Genomic DNA, 16,894 nt, shown 5'->3' with positions numbered 1-16,894 from the left:
GGAGTAAGATTTGACTTTGGGTCCCAGGAAGTTCCCCTATAGGTCGCCCAACAAGGGCTGAGCTGGATGAGTCTGGGGCCCCCAGACAGCCCTGGAGACACTGACACCTGTCATCTGGCTTTGTGCATGTCATGGACCAACATTTCCATCTTAAGCACCTGAACAGCCAAGCTGACTGGAGCAGCAGCAGCTCCTGAACAGGCTGGGGAGGCCATAGAGGATGTTACAGGAGGGCTGGGGTCCTGTGATGTGCTGCCTCCCAGAGGATGAAGGCCAGGGGCTTCCCAGATAGGCTACGGCGGTCACAATCCACGGTAGGATATATCAGTGCTTCTGGAGAACTCTAGTCCCCTCTGAGGCACGCCAGGGGCCCTGCAGTGCTGTGGAACTGGTCCTGCCACCTCTGTCCCCTGCTCAGTACAGGCAGGGGAACCATGACTGACCATTGTGAGTGGTCAGCTGCTTCCAGAAGCTAGACACAGAATCCAGTCAGCAGAGGAGGGGTACAGGGACCCCCAGGCTGAGGCCTGGCCCACAGCTACTTCTAACCTCTGTGGAGGGAGAGCTGAGTTCAGGGGTTGACATAGGCACCAAGGCCAATGTGGTTCATCCTAGAAACCCAGGGACCTTCTGGCTTCTTATGAGGAATGAAGGCCCCACAGCCGCCCCTGCTGGCCCTAGAGGAGATTGATGCCCCTGGCACAGGCCTCTCCAGGACTGGAGGCTCCCTGGGGCCCACGGATGGGAAGCAGTGGCTGAGAATCAGCCTCTTGTGTCCAGAGACAATGCGACTCTGTGTGGGGTGGGGCAGGAGGAGCCCTTCCCCCCTTCCCTGATGGACCTTGGGTCTGGGTCAAGCCATTCATCAGGGTCCAGGCTGGGAACCAAGGCAGGAGACAGAACTCTAAGCCCCCTCCTGCCCTTCGCTTGAGTACAGTGCATAACGTAGGCTGGTCTCAGTACATCTCCAGCAGTTCCTCTGCTGCTCCATGCCTCAGTTTCCTCCTTTATCCCAAGGCCTGTGAAGCCACTGAAGATGCCACACAAGCCATCAGCAGAGCTCCCATCCTCTCTCTGTCCCCATGAGCCATACAAAGCCAGGCTGTGTCCTTTGCTAGCTAGCTGGGGCCAGATGGAGACGGTGGGCATGGCTGGTGGATTCCAGAACACACTGGCTCTAGCACTGCTTCTAGCCTGGAGTGCTGGGCAGTTTCCTCAGACCTGGTGGGAGGTAGACATGCAGAGAAGTCCTGACACAGGAAGGGCCACCTGAGCCCATGTCAGAGGAGGACAGTGTACAGCTCCGGTCTGTTTAAGGCCTCTGATCATTCCGTCCATCACAAGACAGATATGGATGCCTCTCCTCAGTTGCTGTCTTGTATTGATAATTTTGTGAGGCCCTGAAAGATATCTGAATAGCCCTTGGCAGAAGACAGGTTCTCGTTGGATTAGGCTGTCCCCTGGGGGAAGACTGCATTACTCCTGCCACCTCTGTCTGGGGTGGTGCCAAGTGCATGCTAACCCCAAGACAGAACAATGACTTCAGGCCCAGCTCAGCAGCTCTGGCCTTTGGCCTCTATGTTTGGAGGTGGGATCGTGGACCTTAGCCTGCGGGAAGAGACAGGCACTGACCCCCAGAAGGCAGCCAAGTGGGTGGTGAGACCCCTAGGGCTGAGTCCCCTGTCAAAACTACAAGAGAGTGGGCAAGGCCAGGAAGCCTCCTCACCCAGCCATAAGCAGCCTGGGTATGAATCACCAAGGATTTTGAAAGTTAAAGAGTCATCTAATAATGCCCTCCAGCTCCCAGCAGGGCCCCGGGTGCAGGTTGTGCTCAGGAGGAGCCTGTGAGGGAACAGCCAGACTCCACTGGTGGCCAAATACGGTGTCAAGAAGCAGAGTCACGATGAAGCCTCCAGCTCAAGATGCAAAATAACTTTAAGACAAGTCTGCATGACTGCAGTGGCCTTGTCTCCCAGCAGCCTGCAGCAACTCTGACTCACTCATCCCTCTCTCAGGCATGGGTCCTTCCCGTCGCTCAGCACTCAGCTTCTCTCAGACCTCTGGCTCCCAAGGCTTAGCTATTACATGTACTCATCTGTGCTTTGTGGCCTCAGTTTCCCCACTGTGGAGGGGACACCGTGACACCTACCTGTATGCCTCGAAGTCATCACTCCTCATGCCCACTGGAAAGTGATTTTTTTTTTTTTTTGCCAGTCCTGGGCTTGAGCTCAGGGCTTGAGTACTGTCTTTGGACTTTCTCAAAGCTAGCACTCTACCACTTGAGCCTCAGCACCACTTCCGGCCTTTTGCTATGTATGTGGGGTACCGAGGGATTGAACCCGGGTCTTTGTGCATGCTAGGCAAGCACTCTACCACTAGGCCAAACTCCCGGCCCTGGAAAGTGATTTCTTATGTCACAAAACTCACAGGGAGGCAGGCAGGAGAGCAGCTGCAGGGTGTGTCTGGCCAGACACCATTCGTATCTGAACTTGAACCTGGGGCATCCACAAGCTCCCCACAGACTTGCTCCTGACTCCTTGAGCAGAGGCTCACCTAAGCTCTCACTTCATCGGCTTCTCTTCTGTTTCTTTTTTTATGGCGCCCTTAGCAATGTGTAATCAGCCACAACGTCTTTGCTTACTATTAGCTTGTTCTACTCCTCCATCTTGGAGTAGAGGGTTTACCTCTCCCTGTTCACAACTGGACCTGTAGTTGGCTAGGGCCCCTAGAGCTTTCCCTGCCTGACGTAATTCTCGTGTCTTGGGAATCACTGATACTATCTAGAGAATCACAGATCTGGCTTGTTTTCTGGATGGTTTAGGTGGCTCCTGAGTTTTCTGGGTGGTTTAGGTGGCTTTTGATACCCCTCTTGGCTGGAAGGAGAAATCCCAAGGCTTTTATTTTGTTGTTACTGGTTTGGGTAGGTGTTCTCCCTGAGCTTTATTGCTTAAAGAGTCTCATGGACTTTCCTACCCAGGCTGGCTTTGAACCACGATCCTCAGATCTGTAGCTAGGATTATAATCTTGAACCATGGGTACCATGTATTTCTTTTATTTTTGGTCAGTTGTGCAGCTTGAACTCAGGGTCTGGTCACCGTCCCTGAGCACTTTTGCTCAAGGCAAGTGCTCTATCACTTTGTGCCATAGCTCTGCATCCAGTTTTCAGGTGTTTAATTAGAGATATGAGTCTCATGAACTTTCTTGCCTGGGCTGGCTTTGAACTGCGATCCTCAGATCTTAGCCTCCTGGGATTATAAGTGTAAGCCACCCTCGCCCAGCGTTGATTCATTTCTTAACTGAAAAGAATGAGGCTCACCTGAGAGAGAGAGCCTGAGTCTGGATCCTTCTAACTTAGCCCTTTCTGCCAGCCTGCCTGTTACCATCTCTACAGGTGATGGAAATGTTTACTGAAGTCAGCAGACAAGGCTCATTGAGTGTCAGGAGAGAGTGTCATCCCTGCTCTGGTGTCTGGGCAGCTCCTGCCTCTCTGTCATGTTCTGAGGTGGCAGCCTGGTGACCTCATTCGGGTACTTGATAGTACTGGAGTCTCATACTGTCCTGTCTGGCCACCTGCCTCTCCCTGCTTTGCCCATTGGTACTACCTGAGTACCCGGGTGTCCTCTATCCAGATGACCTTGGCCTAACCTATCAGCAAATCCTGTCACAGCTTTGGGAGACTGCTGGCTCTTGAGCAAGACGAGCGGGTCTTAGTCAGCTTTGTAATGATCCAAGACGCAGCTGGCGCCAGGCCTGGCAAGGGCATGGCGTATGTGTGATTTATCTCCAGATCTCCAGCTCCCAGCGTGGTGCCAGGCACAACGCATGCTCAGTGTGAGTCCCCAGTCCGCTCAGAACATCAACAGCCTCTCTCGGTCTAGCCTGCCGAGTACTTGAAGGGACTGGGGAGAAGGACACTCACCCAGGGGTCAGTGCCATCAGCGTTGGCTGTGACCTGAGAAGAGACTTTAAGAAGAGACCTCCACCTCATTAACAGAGAATGTAAGACAAAGAGATGATATCACATCAGGCACCAGGTTTGGGGGCTATCCCCTCCAAGCTGATAAATACGGGGGCTTTGACAGACCCATTCTTCCTTACATTCCTGTCAACATCCACAGATGCTGAGATCACCCAGTCCCCACATTTCCAAAAGCTACTGGATTAGGATGTGGCCCCTGGCAAGACGACACACTGGTCGATTTCTTCCTAGCCCTAGGAGGGGGTGGAGAAGGCAGTCGTCTGTGGAATGGACCGGGCACACTTGGCCTCGGGACTTGCCCAGAGGTGTTACAGCCTGAGGTCACCACAAAAGTGGCCTTGGCAGTGAAGATGGAGCAAGGTTTGGGGAGTGGGGCGTGGATCAGTGCCAAGTCACCCCTATAAGACCTGGTCAAGTCAGAGGACACTCCAAAATGAGGAACTGAGAGGATTTGGAGTCTGATGTCGTGTCTTGGACACGTTCACTTCGGAGTTCATTCCTGCTTTGAATCATGGGCTCTGCGACTTCACTGTGGGTGTTTCTCCACCGGACTGAGCGTGGCTGGTGATGTCCTAGTCCAGCTGTTCTGCAGAAAGCTTCACTCACTCATTGTGCTTGGAGCCTGAGGGGATCTGAGGTCTGTGCCCCGCCCCCTACCCCGGGCTTTTCATTCCTTAATGGGGTTTTGCCACAGATCGATCTCCTAAGCAGCAGCCATGCTTCCTATGGCTCTTGTCCAGATGTCTGAATTCAGTGGCATCTCAGTAACTCTCTTATTTTTTTTTCTCTCTCTCTCCTGTTTTCTTGGCTCCATGAGGAAGGAAGGCACCAAAGTATGAGCACTTGGACAAAGCAGGTTGGCAGTTCCTTGGGGCATCAGTCACGCACACTCCCTGGGACCTGGCAGTCCCACTGCTGCACTTAACCCAGCAAGGATAGGAAGACCTGTCTGTGCAAAGACTTGCTGCAAATGTCTGCATAGTAGACAAAAACCTGGAAACATTCTATGTGTCTGTCCACAGGGAACTAGATAATTTGTGGCACATCCACACGGTAAAATATTACTCAGCAATAGATAGGAACTACTAAACTCTGCAAGCTCCCAGGTGAATCCCCAAACACTATGTCAAGTAAAGGGGCAGACATAGAAAAGGAATGCTAATTGTATTTTTATGGATATCAGGAGCAAGCAACGCTAATGGGGGAATTTAGAAATCAGAAGAGTGGTTGCAGAAGAGTGCATGCAGATTAGCTAGAAGGTGCTGGAAATATTGTGTCAGAACGGGGTGTGGCTTCCACTTGTGCTCCTCTTTGCACAGCCGAGGGAGGTTGCACTTACAGTGGACATGGCCTTAATAAGAGCAAGACCGTCCGTGCTCTGCCTGGGCAGAGCCTGACCTGTCCCCTGCACACAGATGCAGCCTCTGGGTGCCTAGTTCCACTTGGATCCTTTTGCATATCTCAGTGTCTCCATGGTCTGCCCAAAGCTGGCATTGTGAGAGTCGTACAGCCACCCAAACTCTTCCACACCTCTCTCTTCTTCTCCCCTACTTCCCTTCCTTTTGCAGTCCTGGGTGTGTCCTTCTTGGGTCTCCCTAGTGGCTCCAGTAGGTGGCCGTGGGATGTCTTTGCTTTTCTCACAGGGAAGTGACTGGCATCACTGACATCCACGCTTTAGGGGTCCCTCACACAGCTGATGCCAAAGAGGATGGCAGGGGGTCCTCAGGAGTCCCTGCAGAGGACAGGGATGGGAGGGACTGTGGTGTTGGGGCCATGGGCTTTGTCCATGGCAGGCTTCCTTACATTTCCAGCTGGCCTCCCTGACATACAAAAAACCTGCAGGTGCCCACCGCCTGGGCCTGATCCAAGCCTCAGAGAGCCAGCGTCTTGCAAGAAGTTAGCTTCAGACACGCGGACACCGACTGCTTTCTCCTCTCATCTTTTCTCTCCTTCCTCCCCTAGAGTCCCCAGTGAGCCCAGCTCCCCGCCCCCACCCGCAGAGGCACCGGATTTAATGCCTCAACTGAGAGAATGAGATGTTCTGTTATTTTTCATGGGAAATTAAACCTGACCCTGCTGTCAGTTAGCTCATGCCTGGGAAGATGGACAGCCAGGCGGACAGCGCTCAGCGCACTCCAGGACCAGGATGGAGGCACTGAGGGGAGGAGGGGACCTGCCTGGCTGGGGGCCAGCCATGATGTCAGCCGCCTGGGAGGGGGACAGAGACAGGAAGGGTCAGAGGGCCTTTCTCTGGGTGATGGATGGCCGCAGAGACAGACAAACCTCAGATACTGGTTGCACCCCACTCCTCCAATGGGCACTCAGGCTGTTCCTGTCTCTTCCAGCTCCCAATTCTACCTCGTGCCCCACTGAGGAGAGCTGGTGGTCAGGCTTGGTGATTGTCATTGCGGTATGCTGTGCCTCGCTGGTGTTTCTCACCGTGCTGGTCATCATTTGCTACAAAGCCATAAAAAGGTGAGTGTCCACCCACTGTGCCACATGGGTCCGCAGCTGGGCCAGAGGCTCTTCTGTCCCTTTTCTTTGTAAAGACAATGAACTCCTGCCTACCTCATCCATTCATCCACATTCAACAGTGGCCAAGATCTTTTTCTTTTTTACTATACATGCTGTGGCCATCCCCCACTCCTCCACCCCTTTCTTATTGTTAGACTGTTTTAAAGCTATCTCAGACATAATGCCCCTGTCATACTTAGGGAGTTATAGGTCAGGCTCAGAGCAGTGCAATAAACTCAAAATACCAAAGGGGAATGGGGATGGATAATGTATTTTGAACAAAAAATTTTCCTAATTGGCTGAGGTTCCAAGAATAATTGTGACACCCGAAACATCATTGTTCACTCGATCACTTCTCTGTGATTTTGCTTGAATCATTCATATGCAGCAAGGCAAGCCATATCAAGTCAAAAGTCTCAAAAACAAGCCAGGCCCTGGTGGCTCACATGTGTAATTCCAGCTACTCGGGAAGCTAAGATCAAAGGATTATTGTTCGAAGCCAGCACTGGCAGGAAAATCCATGAGACTCTTGTTTCCAATTAACCACCCCAAAAAACAGAAAGAAAAAAAAAGCCTTGAGTCAAAATGCTAAGCCACCACACCACACACACACACTTTACAACAATCACCTCACCCGCACATGGTTTGAGAGCCAAGAAAAGTCATCATCCTGGGAGCATCCAGCACCTGGCAGAAGACCCAGACACCAGGGGGCAGTGCCGTACAGGATGGGGCCTAGCTTCCCAGGAAAGGCCCCCTGTGCGCTCTCTCCTGGTGCTCCCATTTCACCTCCTCCCTCTCTTTTCCTCATCAGGAGTTAGGGAGCTGCTGTATGGAGGATGACACACAACAGGGATGGGGATGGCACAAAGCCAGTCTTTGAACCTGGAACCGTAGTTCAGCCCTGACTTTAGCATGACATTGTCTACACTGGACATGGCTGAGCTACTTAGCCTGTCATGGTGGTTCCTTCTCCAGCCCACAGTGCCTCCTTGAGACCCATCACCCTCTCAGGGTGGACTGGGCCTCTCCAAGCGCTTAGAACTCTGATGTCCCCATACTCAGCCCTCAGTCCCAGTCCCTTCCCACCAAGACTCCAGCTCCAGCTTGATTCCTTCCCTGGGTTGTAGACTCACTAGACATTCATCAATGCCATGACATTTGTGCCTTTATTTTCAAGCTTTGGAGTGAGGCAGATAAGGGCTTCTTACTGACCCTGTGGCACCCCACCCCCCACCCTGAAACTGGACTCTTGGAGCAATTGGGGAATGAGGTTCCTGTGGAGTAAGAGCCACTGTAAGCCTCCAAAGTCAAGGGTCAACCTGTTGTTTCACAGCTAAAAACAGTTCCGGGTGGTCTTTCCTGTCCCAGCTCTCTGCCTCCACTGTGTGTATGAAGGGTGTGAATGCACGCGTGTGAGGTGGCTTCACTTATTTCTTCTGACTTGTGCCTGATACGGTGTCTGGTGCTTAGGGACTGTTTGGTGGCTGTTTCCGGGAGTGAACAGAGACTTGTTTACAGAGATGTGCCCAGTTCCATGTTTCAATTCGATAAATGTGATGTAGAATTCCAGCACACTTGACTTTTCCATCTTCTTTCTGGGAGAGTGAGACAGAACCTGGTTTTGGAATAAGGATATGATGACTTCTCAGTGCCCAGCCCCCACTCCTTCACCAGCACCCCTTTTCCATGCCCTCTGTGGTGTTGGCGCCACCACCCCCAATTTCTGGGATTCACACTGTGGCTCCTCTCCAACCCCAGCAGGGAGGACAGGACTGGAATTCTCATCCATCCTCAGCTCGGCACAAACTGTAGGAGCATGGCACGCACCGCCTCTAAGGGTCTTGGAGCCCTGGGGACATGACCCAGGGGTTATCCCATGGAACCAAACATCTTTGGCCAGAGGGGGGCCCATCCTTCTCTCCTTCCTTCCCTCCCTCCCTCCATCCTTTCCTCCTCTTTCTCCCTCCCTCCCCAGGCTGTACAGGTCTGCTCTCTCATGTGTGAAGTTGTCATCTCATTAGCAGCTTGGCCTGAGAGAGCTACCTGGGTTCTGGCCAGGTCACGGATGCCATGTCTGCAGAAGTCCCTCAATGTGGTGTCCCTGGAGCTCTGCCAGGTGACAGCATGGGGCACCTGTGGCTTGCTAGGCCCAGGGGCAGGAGGTCTCCAGGAAGAACCATGCCCCCCCCTCCTTCCAGGAGCCCCAGCGCAGCCAAGGAGAAGCTCACTCACTTTTCTCTTGGTTTTAGGAACCATGCCATTTAAGGAGCCTGGTAGCCATCTCTGCCTGGACCCGGGTGGCAGTGTCTTTCCTTGGCTTAGTAGGACCACCCCAGACTGGCCTGCCAGGAGCCGGGAGCCTGGAGTTAGGCCAACTCCCCCTAGCACTTCTGGAACCTCAGAGGGCTCCTTAGGTAGGATGCCCAGCAGCCTGGAGCTCTGTGGTTTCAGCTGCTGGGAAGTGGCAGCTGCCACCTCTCCCATGGCAGCGCTGAGAGCTAACGTGTACTTACCATATGCCGGCCACCCGGCCACGTGCTGGACACACACTAACATGTTTAACCCTCCCAGCGAGCCTACTGCGTGGGCACCGTCCTTGTGCTCATTTTTATAAACGAGGAAACGGAGGCACAGAAAGGTTGTGCTGCTTGTCCACGTCAACCAGTCAGCGCCATACTTGGTGAAGGGAGTCAGGCAGGGGTACAGCCTTCTTCCCTAGGGGAGCCCAGCTCTCGTTGCAAATCCAGAAGGTTTTAGGAGCCACTCTGGGGCACAGCACAGGGAGCAAACCAGTAGAGGGTGTAGCTTTGGTGCCAGGGGAGAAGCAGGCGGAATTGACCTCTCAGGACAGCCCTCGTGCCCCTACCATGGCAGAAATCAGAGGGCGCGTCTGTGAATGAGGTGTCGGGCACGGTGGGCGTCAGGGTTGAAGGCAAATGCTGCGGATGGCCCATGCCTGGGGCCTTGGGGATCTCTGAGGCGTGGAAGGTGGCTTTCCTGTGTTCCCAGGAATGGCTGCTGGGGCTGCCAGCCCATTCGTGACAGCAAGTCAAAGCCCTCAGTAAGCCTCAGTTTCCCCATGAAATGACTCCCAACTCCAGCCTAGCATCTTCACAAGAGTGAGGACACACAAGGAAACATCTGTCTGCAAGTATTTTACAGAAAGAATGATGCACCGTGGACCCAGTGTGGGTTTGATGTCTTGTGCTATGTGGGCAACTTTTCTCACACAGAGAAGGGAATGGTGGGCAGATTTGGCCTCAGAGTGGTGTCTGAGGCCTGGTGATCCCACTCAGAACACTGCTGACAGTCTCCTTGAATTCCTCTTTTCCTCAGCTCAGACAGCCTTCCTCCTATGGGCTGCCAACCCAGTTCCAAGCACCACGATTGCTTTGGGAAGCTCTGGGGATACTCAAACCCAACTTGGGCTTTCGATGCTCACCATCAGCAGTTTAGATCCATTCAGCTAGAGTCAGCTCAACCCCAGCACCTCTGGTGACGTAGGAGGGGCCTGAGTGATGGCCTCATGAGAGTCCTATCCACGGAAGAGGTAGCAGTATGGTGGCGTGGAGCTGGGCCACACAGAACTCATAGCCCAGAGCAGGTTGTAGGCATGCAGGGTATGGGCCAGAGCCTTTCTCAACGTACCAGGGCAGAAAGAGGCCCTATGCAGTGATCTCAGCCCCTCAGCAAGTGAACATGCACCTTCTCAAAGCCTCTGCCAGCCTCCCTGACCTCCTGTGTGCATAGGAGAAATGTCTTGTGGGGCTGGGGGGCCTTTGCAATGAGCTTCAGTTGATTCAGTGTGATGTAGCCAAAAGCCATGGGTGTGCACTAACTGATGGAGCTTGGGAATTCATCCTCACCATCATCTCCATTGACTTTCTATCCTACCATCACTATCACCATCTCCATCACATTACCAGTGGATCACCACACCATCACCACCACTGTTGCCTCCTTCGCCATTGTTACCATGCAGCCACCACCATCATCACTACCATCGTGGCCAACTTTGCCACTAGCTCCTATACCATTGTTACCAATCCAACCACCACACCCTCATCACCACCACTCCCACCTCCTTACCAAGCAAGCACAGCCATTACCATCACCATCACCACCACACAGCCTCCTGGTATCATGTTTTTTTTTTTTCTATTTGTTTTTGGCTATACAGAAGCAGGTATGCAAAACCCAGTCACTAATACCTCTCTTTCTCTAAACAGCCATACTCCCACCTACTCATCTTTAACTCTCTGCTCATAATCAAAGGAATCAATCAAAGCTTGATCATCTTGGGCTGTCCTATACTGGTTTGCCCAGAAAAGTCTCAATTCAGGTGTGTTGTCTTGTTCTGCTCTTTCCCTCTCCACTATGTCCTGGTTTACATGCTCAATTTGAATCTTACCTAGCTTCTGATTGACTCCACAAGGCCCAGCGGTCCAGAGGTGCTAATTCCTAACATCCCGAAGGGCTGGGTGGCTGGCTGGGATGGGGGGGGCTCACCCCACAGAACGGACGACTAATCATGCCCACCATCCTCTCCCCTCGCCTCCCCACCTTCAACTCCTTCCAGGAAACCACTGAGAAAAGAAGAAAATGGCACCAGTGTTGCTGAGTACCCCATGAGCTCCGCACAGGGCAGCAAAGGGGTGGACGTGAACAATGCGGTGGTGTGAGTCTGCAGGCCCTGGACCCACGGGCTGGAAGGACACCTTAGTGGCACTAATGGACATGGGAAGGTGGTGGGCATGAGCTGACCCTGGCCTTGTTCAGGACTTCATGCCCAGTGATCCTGGAGCCTCCTAAAGGAGAAAAACCATCCTCTCCCCAGGCTGGCCCCGGGTCAGCCCCTGGCAGGGCAGCACTGATGCCAGGCTGAGCCCCGCCCCCCTGCATGCAGCACCTGGGGTGGCAAAGTGGCTTAAGGCTCTCCATATCCCACTCTTTGTCTTGTATTTGGCCCATTCATGTCCCCAGAGGGTCTGGCTGTCTCGTAGGGCACGGAGACAACCCCCTTCCCCGTTCATCACAAGAAAGCTGACCTAGGGCCTGGAAAGCCTCTCGTCCTCCTCCTCCTCCTCCTTCTTCCTCCTGCTCCTCCTTCCTCCTCCTCCTCCTTACTCCTTCTCCTTTTCCTTCTCCTCCTCCTCCTTCAGGAAGCCCACATGCTTCTCTGTGGACATCCCAACAGAAGCCATCAGACACCCCCCCCAAAGGTGCTCCCCACACCTCTGCCCGTCACCCCCATGCCATTGTCTTCCGCCTCTGCCCTCCTGTCCCACCCACTCTCCAGCCCGTGTCTCCAGACTGTCCAGTGTACAGAACTCCCTAGAAGCAGACACAGGGGACGTGGCCCTCAGAAGCCCAGGCCCAGAGCAGAGGCCCCTGCACTGCTCTCAGCCCCACACCTGACCCTGAAGGAACTGAGCATCTAGGAGATCCATGCCCTGCCTCACCAGGCAGAGGCCACCACTTGTGCCAAAACCACTGGGACACTGCGATAGGTCGATGCCGGCCTGGCACTGTGTCCCACTGTGTCCCCTGAGTCCTGACTGTGGTTCCCACAGAGTCCCCAGAGGGGGGCAGTTGTCTTCCTGTGTCTCTGTGAGTCTTCCTGTGGTCCCGGGTTCTCACTGTGTTCTCACCCCTCCTGAATGTGAGAAGGGACTGGGGTACCTTGACGAGGGCCACTGAGGCAGGGCCTTGAGATTGTATGTCATTTGGCAAGTTAGGGGGACAGCTCTTGGTCCCACAGATCTCCTCACCCCGCTTTGTACTTGCCCTGAAGGACTGGCACATTCAGTGGTTGCCCCCTCTAGCTGGCTGGATCCTGTTTGCTCCCTCAGCCACTGCTGTACCTCTCTCTATGAGCTACAAGTGAGACTTTCATACCCAGGTAAGACTGGCAGCATGAAAGTGAGTCTCCATGTGGGTCAAAGGATGCCTTGTGTCTCTAGGGCTGTGGCATCATCCTGACCCATGCTTTTGTCCTCCTTCGCTTTGGCATCTGCTTCAGTTCGGCTTTAAACGTCACCTCCCAGCATATCTGGGCATCAGAGGAGGGATGCCAACAGCCTTGCCCTTAATTTCTCCCTGTCCCACCAAGGGAAGGAAGGAAGGAGGAGGGGTGAAAAGGGTAAAGGAGTCTCCTAGGACACCCCCAGGCACTGTCCTCTGCCGCTGCAACCTCCTGGTTGCTGCTAGACCTCTGCCTGTGCCCACAGCAGACACAGGGCAGGCAGGACCCTGGTCTTGAACATGTGCCATGCTGGGAGTTCGTGGGGTGGAAGGTGGGTGACTGGGGCTGAAGAGGAATTACTAGCCCTGAGGTCCTGGCGTGCTGGGAAGCTTGGGAAAGTGTGGACAGGGTCTGGCTTTCCCACAGAGGAATCCTTGACTTTGGTTTAAACCCAGGAAGCCCACACTTTGCAGTTAACCTGCAGGAATGGTGGTTAAATCATCCATCATCCTTGACCCTGTAAGATAGCCAGGACTCAGGGGGCACATCCATCTCCCCCTCAGCAGGTCTGGTTACCCGTCTCCCCCAGGAGAGGAAACCAAGGGAAGACCCATGTTTTCCCAGAGGGTTCACCGAAGCATTATTCACCCATTCAAACCCAGGCCTGGCAATTAGAAGGACGCTTGGAACCACAAGGGACCCGCCTGGTGTTTAGCTCATGTGATAAAAGAACATATAAAGCCAGCCCAGCCTCGCTTAGGGGACGGGGTCCCCTTGACACAGACTTTTCCCAGACAGCTCCAGCATGGAGGTCAGGAGTGAAATCCACATGCCTTTTCTGAATTTTCTCCGATGTCGCCACCACATTGGAGCCTGAGATAAGAACTCAGTGGCAGTTGGGGCTCCCAAAGAAGTTTTGGAAGAAAGACAAATAGGTGTACAAATATAGACAAATATATATAGCTATATATATTTAAAGAGATATCTATACATATCTATATGTATCTATAGTAACTGTACTCTGCATCTGTACAAAGTATGATTTCAACAGCCCGGATGGCGTGACACCTGTGTGCATGAATTGTGAGGAACCCGAGGTCAGCCTTCTTCGTGCCATGCGCCACATGTAGACGGGGAGGTGACTCGGTCCTGGACTTCTGTCTCAATGGACAAATACCCAAGTCCACCAGCGAGCTGTGCGTGTCAGTTCATGCTGAGACTGCTGGGTAGGAAATGGGCCTGGCAGTCCTGGGGTGCTGTGTGCTATGTACAAGGAAAGAAGCACTCTGACTTTTTTTTTATTTTCAATAAAAATATACTTATAAAGTCGGCTGCCGTGGTGTGTGGTGGGCAGGGCTCTGAGCGTGGGAGGTAGAGGAGGAAGGCTGGGCTATGGAGGGAGACTTCAGACCACTGGGCTCAACCTCTATCTAGACAGCACTCTCCTCCCTGTGTCCACGTCTTCATCTCCCCTGCCCCCCCCTCGATCCCAGACTAGACAGAGACGTTTCAGTCTTGATCAGACCTAAGTGGTTCTCCTGACCCCAGGGCTGGAGCGGTCCCAGAAGGAGCTGGGCATCCTGAGGTGGTGAGCACAGCAGAAACAACAGGACTCAGCTGACTGTGCAGAAAGGGAGCGTGGGTCTGGGTGTGGGGCCAGTGTCCTGTGCTGTGTCCGTCCCTGGCACCTGGTTGCCCACCCTGCCACATGCAATTGAAGCCTGCCCTGCATTCACCAGCAAAGCAGCCCCAGCGAGCCCAGGCCCCTCCAGGCTCACCTATAACCGGAGGAAAGCCAAGGAGCCTCACGGTGGGGGGGGGGGCACCAACACCCCTCCGTCTCCGCACTTTAGGGATCACAAGGCTCTCAAACAGGCCAAGAGAGATGCAGGAAAGGAGAGGAAATTGTTTTCTTAAAATTATCTTTAAGTAGTTGTATAAAGGGGTTGCCATGTAATAAAGCATTTAGTGAATACAATATATGTCTGTCAGTGTCCCCCTTTCCTTAGAGGAAATGGTCTCTCAGCTGTCCCAGACATCTTTGGGGTGGAAAGGAGACAGAGCAGAGATGGGGCTGATGGCTGAGGTCACAGAGGTAGCTGCCAACAGGTGGGCTTGGAGTTCAGACTCCAAAGCTGTCACTGGTAGCAGCTGAGAGGCCCTCACCCCTGGCTGCCTGTCTCTGCACAGCTGGGGGAGCCAATGGGCCCTGCTGTCCCTTTCTCTGGGTGCCTGTGGCATCATAGGGGACTCAGGGAGGGACAAAGAAGAGGTCCTGTGTGCTCAGGGGGCAGTGCCTCCTCTGTGGGCCAGCGTGTGGTGCGTGCGTGCGTGCGTGTGTGTGTGTGTGTGTGTGTGTGTGTGTGTGTGTGTGTGTGTGCCTGTTTCCTGGCTACTGGGGATGTGGGAGAGTCTGGAGGTTCTGCCCTGTGCAGGACACTGCTGCCACTGGGGCCACTGAGCTTCTGTCGTGACGAGTGCCATTCACAGGCAGGCGCACCATCCAGGTGACAGTTCTTGTCACTGCTTGATGGAGTAAGAACAGGCCAGCAGGCCTCTAGTGCCAGTTCCTCCACCTACTGGCCACTTCCAAGGGTCCTGCTTGGCTCAGGTGAGGATGCAGCTGCCTGGTGGTGGGATAGCTCCAGCCTTCCACACTGTCCTGAGTACCTCCAGCCCACGTGGCCTCAGCGACGAGCCCAGAGGCCCCAGACACAGGGCAGAGACAGTGAACATGTGCACGGGTCCAGGGCCAGGGTGGGAGAGGAAGGGGGATCTGAACAAACTGATGCTGGCGCCATGAGCCAGGCAGAACAGCACCGGACCCCTCCTAGGGGCCACTTCCCCCTCCCCACCTCTCCTCCAGGGTCCCGAGCTTCTGCTTCCAGCGCTTACCACCCACATGGAGAACTGGGCTTGACTACCTCCTGACAGCCACATGCTCTGGTCCAGCTGCCACCAGTAACGGGAGCCATGGCACGTCCAGCCTGGTCTCCTGGGCAGGGGTGGAATCACCAGCTTGGACTCATGGGAGAGCAGGCAGCAGGGATTTCTGCCTTCTTTCCTGAGCCACCACACTCAGGTGGGTGCAGGGGGCATGGATGCCCTGCCCAGCTGCACCCCAGCTGGGCCTCAGCTACCTGGCACGACCTTTACGCAAACACTCCACCCAGGCTCCTGCTCTGCCAACACCCAGGCCCTCCTGTTTCCTTCCCTTTGCCCAAATCAGCTCAGAATCTTCCAGCCTCTCCCCGCAACCCCGTTGTCATCCCAGGACCATCAGGCTCCAGCCAGGGCCCCAGCCCATTCCCTCCCCCAACCCCAGCATAGGCTTCTGTTCCCCCCCACACACACACCAGTACCACGCATCCCGCTTCCCATCCCTCTCTCCACCCATCACAGGTTTAAACTTGTTCATCGGTCTGCCTGTGCCCTACCTCCTCCAGCCCATTGGCTACTAGGTCCTCTCCCCTGGACCCTGCCATCCCTCACTGCTCACCCTCACCACTGGCCAGCCCTGGGACCAACAGCACACCTCCTCCACATGTTCCTCAGATGGGCTGGGCTGTCATGGCTTGGCCTCCCTCCAGGCTCTGCATCCAGGCCCCTTGGTGGGATTGCTTCCTCAGGAGGACAGAGCATGCGATGCAGCCATAGAGCTCGTTACACACCCTTCCCCTGTGCATAGCTCTCACTTTCACCCTTCCCTATGGGTGCTTCCTGTCCTTTTCCCCTGCCAGGTGAGCCTGCTCGCCTCTTCCTGCACTGTGCCCTCTCCTGCCCTTGGTGTAGAACCCGGGTACCCCAGGTCATGTCTCAGGGCCCCTCCCTTCAGGACCAGGTTGGTTCTGGCAGTGGATTTGCACTGTGCTCGACTTTAAGTCAAGTGTACCAGGCACAAAGGCCACCCCTGGCCCTCAGAGAGCACATGGAACTTTGGAGGTGTCACAGAGCATACTGAGTAGCTTTCCAAAATGCAGCAAGTGGAAGAACTGAAGTTTGGACCTGGCTGTTTGGCTTACAGATTCACGTTCCTTTCAACTCAAACGGGCTCACAGATTTCACAGTCTGTTAGCCTCTCAACCCATGGAAGCAGACAAGTGTGCATAGCCTTGTCAGGCTGGGAGCTCGATCCCAGAACACAGGCATTCAGCCTTGATCACTGCAAGCAAGACTTCTGGCAAGGCTCATGTTGGAGCCTGGCTCTCTCAGCTGTGAGAACAGGAGGGGTGCAGCCTGGCTGGCTCTATTGCCCAGTTCGCACTTGTGGCTTTCTCTGCCTGCTTCTCAGTGTGCCCTTAGCTGTAACACACACTTCTCACCACTTATGAACATTTGCTGCTCTATGTGTGTGTTTACTGTCTTGCGCCTCCTGTTACAGGATGAGGCAACAGCAGGGACCTCCTCTGGTTTTTAAATTTTATTTTATACAT

General features: G+C 54.1%; 1 protein-coding gene across 2 annotated transcripts in view; it reads left to right on the top strand.

Annotated features, from left to right (window-relative positions):
• The window catches only part of Prima1 (proline rich membrane anchor 1), a 36,568-nt gene extending 24,974 nt beyond the window's left edge, over window positions 1-11,594 (top strand). The window contains exons 3-5 of one of the 2 annotated variants that reach the window (XR_016537666.1): window positions 6,325-6,454; window positions 8,746-8,910; window positions 11,076-11,157. Coding sequence is in view for 1 of the 2 variants with exons in the window: in XM_090345409.1 (XP_090201535.1) it covers window positions 6,325-6,454; window positions 11,076-11,178 (233 nt within the window). In the remaining variant the exon portion in view is untranslated. Of the gene's footprint in view, window positions 1-6,324; window positions 6,455-8,745; window positions 8,911-11,075 lie in introns of both variants that reach the window. The other variant, XM_090345409.1, reaches the window with a different exon arrangement.
• Window positions 11,595-16,894: the final 5,300 nt, after the last annotated feature.

This window comes from Megascapheus bottae, chromosome 14 (assembly GCF_031878675.1).
Source record: "Megascapheus bottae isolate mThoBot1 chromosome 14, mThoBot2.hap1, whole genome shotgun sequence".
NCBI lineage: Eukaryota > Metazoa > Chordata > Mammalia > Rodentia > Geomyidae > Megascapheus > Megascapheus bottae.
The sequence above is the reverse complement of the archived record's forward strand: the minus strand, read 5'-3'. Positions and strand labels throughout refer to the sequence as shown.